Below are 14063 nucleotides of genomic sequence, written 5' to 3' on the forward strand. Positions count from 1 at the left end.
CTAGAACAAACGTCATTGCTGCAGTGGTTTATTGATGCTGATTGTATTCAAGAGAGGGAGTTTCTTTTTTTTGTTTCTTGCTGCTCTTTAAATGCTAGTGTCAACAGATACTGTAGTTGTTTTCAGGAATACTGGAACCTCTAAAGAAACGAAAAGCGTTTTGTATTGGTTGTTTTGCATGTGAAGAAACTTGACAATGCCCCCTGCTAAAGGGAGAACAAGCCTTCTTCCTTTTTTTTCCATTCTTCTTGAAGTCCCATATTGTCCTTACACAATGTAGGAGAGATCAGCAGGTGAAATTAAAGATACACATGTCTGTAGATGGCAGTCAGGAAAGCCTTTTTCATTCAAAAGTGGTTCCCTTTTAATTTCAAAGTTCTCTTAAGAAATTAGAAAAAGCTGACAGGGGTAGGGACCGACCTGTGCAAAAGCTACAGTGTCTCCATTCAGTGTGCCTCAACTATCTGACCTCTTAAGGACATTGTGTTTACCTTTCCAAACCCATGTGGTATTTTTATTGCATAGCTTGTCTTTTCATTTTTGTGTATTGACAACATTTTTACATGCTCCTAATTCCTATTTAGGCCTGAGCAATTAAGAACCTTCTTACTTGCTATAGGAGAAACGTAGAACAGCAAGGAATGCTTTGCCTTTGGCACAGAAGGGAGAAAGAATAGTGCTGAAAATGAGGTATGATCAAGCTGGTGATTCCTTATTTGTTAAACCAGAACGTGTGTCCTGTGAGCAACAGAGATGACTTAGCGTTGTGTTCCGAAAGGTTATTTTGGTTCTAGCTACCATCAAGTATTTTAAGATACTTGCATGGTCATGGAATATATAACAATAATGGCATTCCGGCTGTGGAAAGGGTATAAATAAAATGTGTAGCCGAGAAAGTAAAGACATAGGATACACTGTAAGCTTATGTAAATGATGCTTATGTAAATTTAGACAGCTTAAAAAGTGAAAAAGCAAGTGCAAGTCATGGAATTTTTTGGAACTGGTTTCCTCAAGATAAGCTCTCTCACATCTGTGGTGTTCCTCTATCCAGGCAGGTAGTTCCTGATAATGAAATAAATAGCAACCTTTTTCATGTTATGGTACTTACTTTAATTGCAGTGGTAATGAATCAATTCCACTTGATCTGTTTCTTCTGTGTCCTATGCGGTAGTCCTGTAACACAAGTTTGGTAACTGTTTAAAAGAAGAAAGAGAGAGGAATTTGCTAGCTTTATTTCTATGTATTACTTAAACAATCCTTTCATGTCAATTAGTTACTTTTCAGGGATATGGGATATCAAAGAAATCTGTGTAATAAGCTAAAGTTGATTTTCATGTCCTTTTTGGAGGACAGGAGAGAAATTGTCTTAAGTAGCCTGTAAAGAGTTTATTTGTATTTATTTGAATATGAAATGTTTATATAATTTGAAGTGTATAATACCATCGTATAGACCTAAAACAACACACTAAAATGAAAATTTCTCTTATGTTGTAAAGGATCAGTACTGCCAATAGTACTTTTGAATAGCTGTCCAAAACCAGTAGTTTTCTATTTGAAAATAATTTAACAAAGGTCCTGGGAAAATAAAATAATTTAATTTTACAGCTTATTGAAATACATATTTGCCATAGTCCTCCACTGTTTTACGAGATATAGTGCATTTCAGTAAATGTTCAAAAAATAATACATGACAATAAAGCCAAGAAAATTCTGGTATTTTGAATATGCCAAGTCATATAAATTGCAACATAGTTTTTAATTTTAAATAGGCATTTTATTTTCCCTTTCATTTTATTGATGTGACCTTTATGCAGAAGAATATAGATTATAATTTATTTTGAGATTATACTGACATTAGTTTTACTTTGAGATTATATAGTAGGTTGATATAATAGACCTGTGAAACTGATTAATAAATTTTAACCTTTGGAAGTTCTCTATGAAACCACAGTAGTGCCATCCAGATCCTTAGGGTTGCTAGCAGTTGCAAGATTGTATGTAGTTTGCCAAACAAATTTTGCTGTTGTGTTCTTCCTCCAGTCCTCCAAACTGAGTGCTTGAATTTTACAAGATACAATATTTGGAAGCACCTTTAATCACGAGCATCTTTTTTCATTTTACTTGCTTGCAAAAATCATAGCCAGATGGTGCACTTACATAGCCCGGACAGATGCCCTCTCCTTCCTTTTCCTGGGCCAGCGCTAGAATTCTCATTTACTGTATTCCTTTGTGTGAGAGAGCAATAGCTAGCCGATGAATGTTGTTGCAGGCTTGTGGGGAACGGTGGCCGACGGAGCACATGCAGGGTATGACAAATAGGAGGTCTGGATCTCCCGCATCTTGTCCGTACCCATTGTGCTGTGGAAAACAACAGTGTTTTAGTGGTGTGTTTGCCCTCGTAAAAAGCATTGTTATGTGGGTTAGCTGTTGAAGTATAAATGGTGTTTCTTAGTGCAGGTTTACTGAATTAATTGGACACTGTATTCTATCTCGATGCAGGGGCATTGTCTGCACTGTTTTGCATTAGTAGTCACACCCTCTGGTAATATAAACTCTCCCTTTCCTCTAGATTATGTTTTTACCCATCCTCTTCATATTCCTCTTGCCTGGTGAGTATGTAGCGTCGTTGCCAGTCTAAAAAAAGACAGTTTCCTGTGGATCTGCTGGAACTGCTGGTCCTTCCATGGACAGAGTGCTTGGCTGCTAGACTTAAGCTCTCTAGAGACTGCTTCCCAAAATGCAGACCAAATTGTAGCTTACCTGCTTTGGGCACCTCAAGATAATCCTTTGAGAGCTATTCAGATAGGTGTATGCCCTACAACCAGTCTTTGATCTGGGTGAAACTAGGGAGCCCTGAAAGGGCCTCGAGCCTAGTCAGGGTGCTACCTTCTGCTAGTGGAGATCAGGGAGGAAGATTGCCCACATCGGTCTGTCCACATAACTTCCGAGTCAGGCTGATGTTTTCAGAAACATCTCTAACAATCACAAACCTGAGGAGGGGAAGATCTATTTGAGCATAGTCACTTGTTCGGTAGGATTGTAGATGCAGTGGTACTCTGAAGAAAAAAAATATATATTTCCTACCCTGCCTCTCTAATTATTCCTTTAGATCATTATCATTCTCAACAGGTGAGTGATGGGAGTGAGAGGGGGAAATAAGGGAGTGAGAGGGGGAAAGCAGCCCAAACGTTATTGGCATTAAACATGTGTGTTCTTCGGGAGGAAGCAACAGCAGCAGATAAACAGATATATAGCTTTTCCTTGGGGCTCTTTCTTTTTTTCTTTTTCTTTTTCCCCCTCACTCACAGACCTAGATTCTGAATCATACCTCTATGTTTTGTAGTGGACCATAAATTACTTGTTCAGTCCAGATGTGTGTTGATGTTGCTGAACAAAATAAAATCTTTTTCTCTAAAACTGTCCTACGTACAGATAGATATTTGTATTTTTTGCTATACGTCACATTTTTTTATCCAGAAGAGCATATTTCTTTGGTCTTGGACTAACAGCACTGCTTTCCCCATGAAATAAGATGCCAAATTCACGTTTTCAGTTCTTTATCTTTAAGGCCATCCATGGCTTTGACTTGAGTTGCTTTAAAGACTAATCTTCCGCTCTCTCCCCACCTAGGAGTTTTAACAGCCATGTCAACAGTTCTTGAATGCCATTCCAAAGGAAGTCTTTGCCACAGATCTCCTTTTTTGGAAGCAAAACATAAACATTTCAAAAAATGTACACAGTTTCAGTGTAACCTTCCCACCAGCAATGGAAGCTTATGGGGATGTACCAATAATACTAACTTGAGATGGAGAGAGAGGTAGTCCTCATGATGTATAAATAGCAAATACTTTTCATATTCTCAGTATATTGTGTGCCAGTGATCCAAAAAGAAAGCGGCAGAAAGCTCACTCATGGGGGCCAAATACATTAGTTTCTCTTTACGTAACTTCGATCTTGATTTTACAGCTCTCTTAATGAAACATTTTTCAGCACTGTCCAGTATGGTTGGAACAGCCTAAGAAGTTTTGAGCTAAAACAAGTGAAGCTCCTTAGAGTTGACAATCCATGAGTGTTTCTGCTTGTTACCTACACATGGAATTAGCCTGTGTGCTTCAGAATTAAATTTTAAGCAATAGTTTTAGCACTTATTCCTCTTTAGTTGTGGTATCTCTCCTAATTATTTCTAGGAGCACCCCGGAGGTCCACACACAAAATCAGCATTTCCCCCTTTGTTTCATTGACGTACGAAAAAAGTATCAATCAGGAATATTTTTTAAAATTCAAAGCAAACTCACTTTCTTCTCAGCGTATGGGAAATGACTTAGCAAATCTAAGCTTTTTTCATAATGAAGAAAGCTGTAAGAATTAATGAAGTCTAACATGAAGGAAAGAATGAATTACTGTGATTTGTGCAGAAGCAACTTGTTTTTCTCTAATTTATGAGAAAGAAAGTATTTTTTGCTTTCGTCAGTTTAAATTAGTTCTGCAAGTATTCACACCTGCCCTTCTCCTGGTAAGCACACAGAAATAAGGCCCTGATGTTAAAGGCTTGAGGATGTAGCTTCATCTCTTCAAAAGATACAACAATGCGCTTCAGAGCTGCATTCCTTTGTTTACTTCCAGATAAGCATTTGTACTTTGGCACCACCTTTTAATGATTCACTGGGAAAGAGAATGGGACCTCTGCCTCGAGAAAATGGTATTCCAGATCTAAGGAGAGATTGTCATGTTATTGAGAGCTGTGGCAGGAGGGGTTGGCCAACTTCCTTTGTAGTGTGAGCCAGAAATGGGATTGGAAAACAGTAAGTTCAAAGAGGCTTTGCACTTAATACAGGAGAAATGTCATGGATTCGTTGCCGACTTAGTTTCTGCTGTTAGTGGCCTGAAACTCTGGTTGCAATATAGTTTTGTGGGTTCTAGTTTGGGTGGTGTTCTTGTTTCTAAGTGATTTAAACATCTGCCTTGAATAAGAAGGTCAGAATACTTTTGGGATTGCTTTAGGAATTAAAAGCACTGGTGAAAGGTAAAAATAAGTGCAGCAAGGCTTTATGGGTCATCAGTATCCCTTCTGTTGTTTGGGAAATTAGTCTATCAGTGGCTGGAATGAATGTGTCGGTGTAGTATGCCTCTACACAAATAAATTATGCTTGTGGTTTTAAAAATTATATATATTAGTTGCAATATCTTAATTGGGCTTACATATATCTGGTAGTGCCTCTTGCATGGATCTAGATTTATGTTGTGCTGTAACTTCAGGAGCAATGCACAAAAATTGCAACTTTCCCTCTGCTTGCTCCATACATACAAGTACACAAAGAAAACATGAGTTATGTAGCTGCATTCTTCTGTAGTGGTTATGACCCTGCCTGCAGTCTGACTTTTAAGCAGAGAAGAGTGGAGAGAGACCACCTGCATTCTGTACATCTCTGAATGAGAGAGATTCTCTGACCTGTGTTCTTTGTGGTTAATCTAACTAAGTTTGAAGTAAAATTTTGAGGAAATCATGAGGACTAAAACAGGACGTCTGTTGTTTAATGTTCCGTGCCAAATTCTTCTCTTGTTTACGTTGGCATAAAGATAGCATGATCACATTGACTTATTTGGGCTTGGTTCTTTCCCCAGTAAACACAGTTTGATACAGTGCTTTTGGCTACAATAGTAATTCCCAACCTGTCTATAGTGGGTCCTCATTGCCACTTCTCATTCTTCTCGTCCTCTGTGTTCTTTCTGCTTCTGCGTTCTCACGTCTCCTGTTTCTATCCCTATTCATCATCACTAGCTCTGGCAACACCAGTTATAAACGCTAATAAGCTTGGCCAGGCTTATTAACATGTAGTTTTGGTATGATTCATGGCTGAGAACTAATAGACTGGGTATTAGGTTTGAATTTTGATGCTAAGCTGCCCTGCAGAATCTGGGCAAGAAGCCATTTTAATTTGGATGATGTAAACACAGGGTTGATTCGTGGATAGCACTTTCCCTCATGGCAGTGATATTTTTGCATTTGCTTTGTATTAGTGAATGACAGATTCATCCTGAGTGAGGCTAAACTGTTCCGTGAATTATATGTTAGCTCTAGTGTTTACAGGTTTTTAATGCTTTCCTTTTTCTTTTTTTTTTTCTCCTTTAGACCGTTCCATGTAGAGCCTACAAACATAGTTAGCGTGAATGGTGACATGCAAAGAGTCACTGATGAAGCCTCTGCAATGAATAAACGAATTCATTACTACAGCAGGCTCGCCTCTCCTGCAGACAGGGCATTGGTAAGGCAAAGACAGGGCTAGATTAACTAAGTGGTTTCTGGCATGTTGGGTCTTCCACATCTTAGGCGTATAAAAGAAGCACAAATAAAGGTAGGAGGAGAATCAGTCTGCAGCTTGCTTTTAAGTAAATACCTAGCCGCTGAGGGCCTTGATGAGGTTCTGTGTTACCGAAAGTCATGATGGTCGTCTTTTGCAATATCTTCACTGTCCAAAGAAAAGATACAAACAATTTGAATTTCGCAGCAGTGGTCCAGGCTGTCCAGACGTGTGCATTCACTCCTGTTGTCTGTGAGTGGATTTGAGCAATGGTCAGTTGTGATGATTGAACTTGCTGTATCCAGTGATGATTGAACTTGCTGTATCCATGCATAGTACATTACAGATACTCTGTAGAAGAAAATTTAATTTTCTGCTTCCTAGCTTAGCATCCTGGCAACTGTTTTTTATGGGGTGAAAAGTAATGCACTCCAACATCTTTTCTTTAAAAATACAGTTTTCATGGGAAGATTTTGTGTTTTGCAACAGTTGGCTTGCTGTAGTTGGGACAATAGTTATTCTGGTGTTACTAATAATTCTTCTTGTTCTTTTTTATCCATTAGATTGCTCCTGATCATGTACTTCCAGCTCCTGATGAAATCTATGTGTACAGTCCATTAGGAACTGCTTTTAAAATTGACAATTGCACAGATGGCTATGGTAAAAACTCCAGTATAGTGACAATGTATGTTAAGCATCTTCCCATATAGTTGCCAGAAAATGCATTATTTTGAAAGTTCTGTATTGTATGCTTAATTTAGAAATAAGAGTACTTTTTAAGTCATTCACTGGCTGTTTTCCTTTCCTCCTAGATTTATGATATGGAATACAATGATGGGTACATCTATATTAAGTATTCCATGGGGAATAAAACAGGTAAAACTAGGAAAAAATTATATTTGTGAAAATATTTTCTGACAACATGGCTTGGCTCTTGTTCGCTTGGTCTATAGTATTATTGATGGATGCAGTAAACCATATTTCTCCCTCTTTACAGGCAGGCTTTACTTCTGGAATCATTCTCATCTTACTGATGGGCATTTTGACACTTTATTGCTGTTACAGAGTTGTGAAATCACGGAAAATGATACGTAAGAAATGAAAAGCTTCATAATGCAAACATTGCCACTAAGTGAGAAATCCAGGGATCTAATAGATTCTTAGTTTGTCTGTCTTTCTACTTACACTTGCCCTACAAATAAAAGCTATTCCTTTGTACGTCCCTCCTTTTGGAGTCTGGATCTAAGCACTGTCCAGTTCTCTGTGTATTTCTGAGCACATTCTATAGTAGGGCAGTGTGCACTGTAGCTGCATCCACGTCTACGATCTTCACTACCCTAAAGTGTGTGTAACAAAGAAGAAAACATCCAAGTCTTCTTCTGTGTAAAAAGGAACAAGATGCTCATTATTTAGCTGCCTGAAAGCTGCAATACTGCTGTCTCTAAAATGTGTACAGCTGAATGCATTTGTGTACTGTGCATTTGGTGTTGGGTGCAATTTATGGACAGTTGCCTTGCTGCCAGTAGTTCTACGTCGAATGTACTTTCATTGTTTAAAACCCATTTTGCAGCCCTTGTAGGTGGTGCTTTTATGCATAAACTATGCTCTGACTTACTCAAATAAAGGCAATTAAGAGCCACTGCTCCAGCTTGTGACAACTCATATTAGGGTGTTGTTGAAGACTAGTTCATGGTCTGGCCTACTCTCCCATAACTTCTCCTGGAGGCTTTAAGTGCAGATTTGCAACCATGCCTAATTCCAGTGCTTCTGAAAGTACTCAGAATGTTAGTATGGCTACAAAAAAGGTCTCTACTTTTTCAGGCTTCTTCAGTCAAGCACCCGACATTAATGCAATAGCCAGTTTGGAACAGAATAGTGTTTCCTGACGAGTGTTATCCTTTCAAGTTAGGGCATTTTCTTAGCGTGAGGAAGCACTGTGAATTTGTGTCAGAATAAGCACTGTGAATTTGTGTCAGAATATTCTCACACACAAAAAAAATCCTGTTATGAAGAGTCCTAATATCTAAATCTTTAATGTAATTTTGTTTAGATATGCTTACATTTTTTATATCTTCTTTTTTATATTTTCTTCAGCTTTAATAGATACCTCAGACTGGGAATTCCCAGATGTTTGCAAGTATTATTTTGGATCCTTTGGTCAGTGGTCAAGCCTCTTGTTTTCTATGGTGTCACTTGTTGGAGCCATGGTAGTTTACTGGGTGCTTATGTCTAACTTTCTGTTCAACACAGGAAAGTTTATATACAGTAAGTATTACTGTTTGGTTAAGGTTTACAGCTATCTTGTGTAAAGATCAAGACTCTGCTTTACACTGACATAGAATTTTCCGGCTTATTAACCTTAAATTTCTATTACTTTGTGTGAAAAGTCAAGTCAGAATAGCTAACTGTGTGTGAGTTATGGGCACACACTGATGCATATTTTCAAAGCCAGTTTCTCAATCTGCCCTTTAAAGTGTAGCTCTAATAAGGGACACTTTAAGTACCGATCATCTGACTTGCATGTCAGTAATCAAGCTTCTTAGTGTAGTTTTAACAATGTATTTTCTTTGATGGGCTTAAAAAAAAAATCCTAACCCAAGCCTAGTTATTTGTTCACACTTCCTATTTTCACTCCCTCCCTTGTTTGCAGTGGTGTAATAACTTTTTGAACAGCCACATGGCAAACCAGGCTGCTGAGAAGATCTGGGTTACAAAAAAAAAAAAAACTCTACCAAAAAAAAAAAAATTCCATTTTAACCCAGATTTCTGCAAGCACAGTTACACTGCTGCCATACAAACGGTTTCTGTAAGCATCCCTGAAGGAGTGACGAACTGTAACACAGTGAAAGAACAACTTAGTCTGGTGTTGCTACAAAAGAGAACCTATCAGGTAGTTGCACCCTAGTACCCTTGTACGTGCACAGGCACACAGGCTATTGTGGATACAATCAATGAGGTATGTAGAGTTGTGGGACTAAATGATGGAATTGAGTGCTTTGAAAATCTGACTCACAGTGTTAAATAGCACAACTAAGATTTAAGAGTTTCTGTTTTCACAGTAATTAACAAATCTCTTTTGATTTTTGAATCAAATAACAGCACAGGGAGGGTTCCCACCATCCCTGAAGGACATACATTACTTTATTGGCTGGCGTATTTTACAACTGTTCTAATTCATGCATTTCCAAGGCCATTTCATCTTAGGGTTTTTTGTTTTATAATGTTAATCCTGTATTATTCTAAGCCGAATTACTCTATGATTTTAATAAGTAAATTTCAGAATGATCAAAACAGTTCCTTTACTGGAAAAAGATTCTACTTTTCTATGACGTTATGATGTTTTATCACCTAACTGTATTTTAGAGGGGTTCTTGTTCAAGTTATTTGCTCTGTGGTAACTTCAGTGGTTGGATTCTTGTCCTAACTTTCATTGTGACTATTTAATAATTAAGTTATAAAATGGATAATAGGATGTGGGTTTGACTCATTGGCATCTTCCAGCCATGTGCTTCTAGGTTATCATAAACAGACTACTGTATTTAATTCTAATAAACTCAGATGAATGGGGTTTTTTGTGTTTTGTTTTTTTTTTTAATTTATACACACAGTTCAGGTAGGAACAAATCAATTTCCTGAGGGAGGATGTTCTAGGAGATAGTAGAATTTACAGAATGCAAAGACTCTAAGCAAAGTACAGTATCATCTCTTCTTTTTTAACATAGTGTCCAATGTGTTTGTTCTGTTTCTTGTTTTATTGTGTATGTGTGTGCGTGTATATTTTGGAGGTTGTAGGCCAGAATTTTGAGAGAGCATTAGGAGCACGTTTCTAAGTGTGTAGTCCTTTGCTCTTAAGATCCATTCAGTGAGTCTATCTAATTTTCCACAGCAGTAATCCCCTGAAGGATTCGGGCGCCTGGAATGGAATCTCTGTTGTGTAATACCTAATGTGCTGCCCAAGAGAGTGGTGCTTCCTGTGCATCTTCCCAGCGTACTGTCACTGCCAGCTTTTGTTAGTGTCTTTAGTACACAAGTAGAAAAAATTATCTGGGCCATAGAAAGAGTAAGAATCAGTTGATTGAGGCTCCAGAAAAACAAATCTAAAAGGAGGCTTTAAACTTCAGACTGCAAAGAAGGAAACTGCTATCCAGAAGTCTGGAATTGGCAAAGTTACAGAAACTCAAAAATACCTACTGTGGCAGAGCAGTGAAGTATCACAGGAGCATACTTGAAACAAAGTAGTACTAGAGATGACTGTAGGTAGTGAGACATATACCTTTTTCCAGAGATTTCCTAAGTTACAATACAACATGGGTAACATTCCAGCTGCCTCTTCTAAAACAAGATTAGAAAAATCAGTAGGAGAAGTTTTCTCTATAGAATACTGTATGAACTAAGGGTATGATTGCATAAACCTTTTTTCTTTCCTAAAAGAGGCTCTTTTCAAGATGGATCTGTTCTCTGCAACCCTGCAGACAGGTTGGTTGGGACAAGCAAAGGTATACTGGGGGAACAGGAATGAGCAGCTGGGAGTGGAAGGGTGGGAACTTATGAATGGACAGGGCTGCTGAGAAGAAAGTGCAGAAGGGGAGAACTAGTTTAAAACACTGTGTGCTAGAGGTAGCACATGAAAATGCTTTGCTCTGTGTGTGTGTGTGTGTGTGTGTGATTATGCTCATTATAGTACAGCATTCAGGAAAAGTCACCATCTGGGAAACTATGGTACTGGCAAGTGATCAATCTCAAAAAATGACGTCAATGTTCAAAAATAATTGATAGAGACTCAATTTTAAAAATAAGAACATAATTAATGTCTGAACGGAGGCTCTGCCTGCATGTACAGGAGAACGTTGCAGATGTTGTCATGAAAGATGCTCCTACTAATGCTTTGTTATAGCTGTCTTACAAAGTGTTGTCAAAAGAAGCTCCAACATGAAAACGGACACAAGTAAGCAGTAGCTTTAAAGGTAGCTTCAGATTCTTTCAGACTCCTAGTTAAATGTTCTGGGTTTTTAAGATGAAAATTCAAAAATACCTACTTGGGGCAGGGAGGGGCAAGGTGCTGTATTATGTGTCTGTCGTATTCCAAAATGTTTCCTTAACTGATTTTTCTTAAGGCAGCAGATAGCAGTCTAATAGCAGCTGTAGGGCATCCATAGTAAAATTTTCTTCTTCTTTTCAGACTTTGTTCATGATATTAATGTAACAGAAATTGTTCCTGGCACTAATGAAAGTAGCAAAGGTAAGAATAACTTACTAGTATTGTGTTCCCTGTTTGTTGGGGGGGGGCTTAATGGCAAATCAGCATGGTTTCATGCCTAGTTTTTATCTACATTTCAGTTATAAAATATATGTTAAGGTCTAGCTACCTATTGTTAAAAACTGTAGTTTTTTTTATCTAGGATTTGTATTTCCATAAATAACCACATACTTGGCAAGCCTAATAATTAAACCAAAAAAAAAATTGGGGGCACGGCTTAAAAAGTAAATTACACATTTGTGTACCCAACTAGATACTCCATGAAATCACGAACGTTAGACCTATAATAGTAGTTGTACAATGAGGAATTCCTCTAAGGAATTTTAACTTTGACACCCCGAAATTGAGGCACGGCTGATCTGTTTGCTTTTAAAAATCTTGGCTGGAGCATCTGTGCTCCTCATAGCGCTACAATGTTCTTATGAAAAAACGCTGTAACCACACTTTAATAATGCTGAACACAAAAAGAAACAAGTGTCAAGCTGCACAAGTGAGATGCATTGCTTTTGAGGAGAGACTGACATTTTCATGTCTAAGGCAAAACGCTGCAGTTGAACGTGGAGATGGGTCTGCTGAGAATTCTTAAGTAGACAGAATAATGTACAATGGAGGTAGGAGCGTGGACATTGTCAGCATCTGATCTTTGTGCCTTTGTATAGTAACCGGACACATAGGTCTTTGTTATGAAGCCGTAAATTATCTCTATCCCAGGTACATATGGGAATGGGGAAACATTTCAAAACCAGTCAGACAGCTGTGTGTCACACTAGCTGCAGCATTGTTTCTGGGGAGCAGCTGTTTGGAGTCAGGCAAAGAAGCTGAGAAATAAATCTGAAAACTGGTTGATTTGCATTTGAGCTAGCACTGAATCCTGTTTCCCCCACAGTCCTTCCCAGCTAGGCACCAATAGCTACTGCTGTGTTCTTCCTATTATACTCTCTCTTGCTTCTGCTGTTCTGTCCCAGACACATACAGCAGGGGGTATAACTCAGAGACAAAGTAGAAAACCATATTCCACAGTATCCTCCAGTGACTGGAAGATTTAATTCAGCTACTGCATAGAATTAAGGGCTGCCGGATGTTTGCATGGCTCTTGGCAAGGCATTCAGGGCTACCGAAGAGATCAGTAAGAACAAAAGCATTTTTCAAGGTTTGGGGGAAACAATCCTCTTATAAGCAATGGAGAGAAAGCAAATAAGAAATCTAAGTAAAGTAATGTGATGGTCTCTCTTAAAAGGTTTGATAGGACATTTTCTACACCTTTTCCTTTGTAACAGAATAGGCATGAAAATAGTGTGGGAGGGAGGCTATGAAATATTGGGGGGGTGCCAAGAATCAAAAAAGTAACAATAAGACAAGTTCATATTTCAACACCTAATTTTGTAGGCATCTCTTAGAAACAAATGTTAATATTAACAACAAGCAAATAAACCCTTTTTCATCCAGAGAGATTTTTGGTTTTTGGTGCCTGTGTTAAATTGCTTCTGCTGTGTTGTCTAGCACTGAATTGCTTTGTATCTGGCAAGGCACCAAGATGGCAGAGTATTTTGTTTCAGTTCATGAGTTTTAGACCTGCTATTGATTACAGCAGCTTTCTTGTCATCTTCAGCCTGTGTGTTCCCAGGGCAACATACACTGATACAGGCTCTTCTGTAGGCGTATGCCCTTGCATTGGTTCATATTATCTTAGTCAGGTGTGCAGAGGCAGATCACGGTGCTAAATATGTATCCAGATGTCGAGGTGCACTGCTATGACTGGACTCCAACAGGTGCACGTAGGCATTGAACACACACACCTGGTTATAGGTATGTGACCTTTAAGGCTGATCCTATGCAACAGTTCAGTCTACAAAGCAATTAGCCTCTCTCTTGCTTTCGTTCAGCCGAAAGCACGTTAGCGTTTTTCAGCTTAGAGTGCAAGGGCCCTGGCAATGTAGCCTAGCAGTGAAATTTTAGCGCTGAACTCCTGATAAAGAAACAAATAAAAGTAGGAACTGAGTTGTCAAACATTGCTTATGAGTGGTCCTACTCCGCATGGCTAAAAAAAACACTTCCCTGAAGTTATGGGCTCCTAGCTATGAAGATTATGTGCAAATAACACTTTATTTATCAGGGGATATTTTTGTTTTCCTTTGTTCCAGTCATTTGTCCGAGTGCCGCTAGAGATAACCCACCACAGAACAGGAGTGTGACATTCTCTTCTGGCAACAATACAGGTTTTGAGCTCTTTGAGGAGTGGTGGGACAAGTCACAAACAGTACCATTTTACCTGATTGCTGTTCTTCTACCCCTGCTAAATCTGAAGTCTCCGTCTTTCTTTGCAAAATTTAATGTCCTAGGTAGGTAACAAGTACTCTGAAAGAATAGGTTCACTGTGGTTAAAATATACACAAACAGTGAAAGCTGCTCTAGTGAGCAATTTTCCAGTAGCCAGTATCCTGCCTCATAGTGGTTCGTTGACTGGTTTGTTAAATCATCCATAGGCTTTCTGTCCTGCTTTGTTTGTG

At 38.5% G+C, this 14063-nt stretch overlaps 1 protein-coding gene across 17 annotated transcripts in view; it reads left to right on the forward strand.

Moving 5' to 3' along the window:
* The window catches only part of LOC138064045 (neutral amino acid transporter 9-like), a 52480-nt gene that overhangs the window by 12075 nt on the left and 26342 nt on the right, over positions 1-14063 (forward strand). For 12 of the 17 annotated variants that reach the window (XR_011137254.1, XR_011137253.1, XR_011137258.1 and 9 more), the window contains 7 exons: positions 6131-6263; positions 6863-6984; positions 7112-7175; positions 7297-7390; positions 8394-8564; positions 11479-11538; positions 13698-13895. Coding sequence is in view for 11 of the 17 variants with exons in the window: in XM_068924746.1 (XP_068780847.1) it covers positions 6131-6263; positions 6863-6984; positions 7112-7175; positions 7297-7390; positions 8394-8564; positions 11479-11538; positions 13698-13895 (842 nt within the window). In the remaining 6 variants the exon portion in view is untranslated. Of the gene's footprint in view, positions 1-2569; positions 2610-4353; positions 4803-6130; positions 6264-6862; positions 6985-7111; positions 7176-7296; positions 7391-8393; positions 8565-11478; positions 11539-13697; positions 13896-14063 lie in introns of those variants that run through there. The other 5 variants (XM_068924752.1, XM_068924753.1, XM_068924756.1 and 2 more) reach the window with 3 other exon arrangements.

This window comes from Struthio camelus, chromosome W, assembly GCF_040807025.1.
Source record: "Struthio camelus isolate bStrCam1 chromosome W, bStrCam1.hap1, whole genome shotgun sequence".
Classification (NCBI taxonomy): domain Eukaryota; kingdom Metazoa; phylum Chordata; class Aves; order Struthioniformes; family Struthionidae; genus Struthio; species Struthio camelus.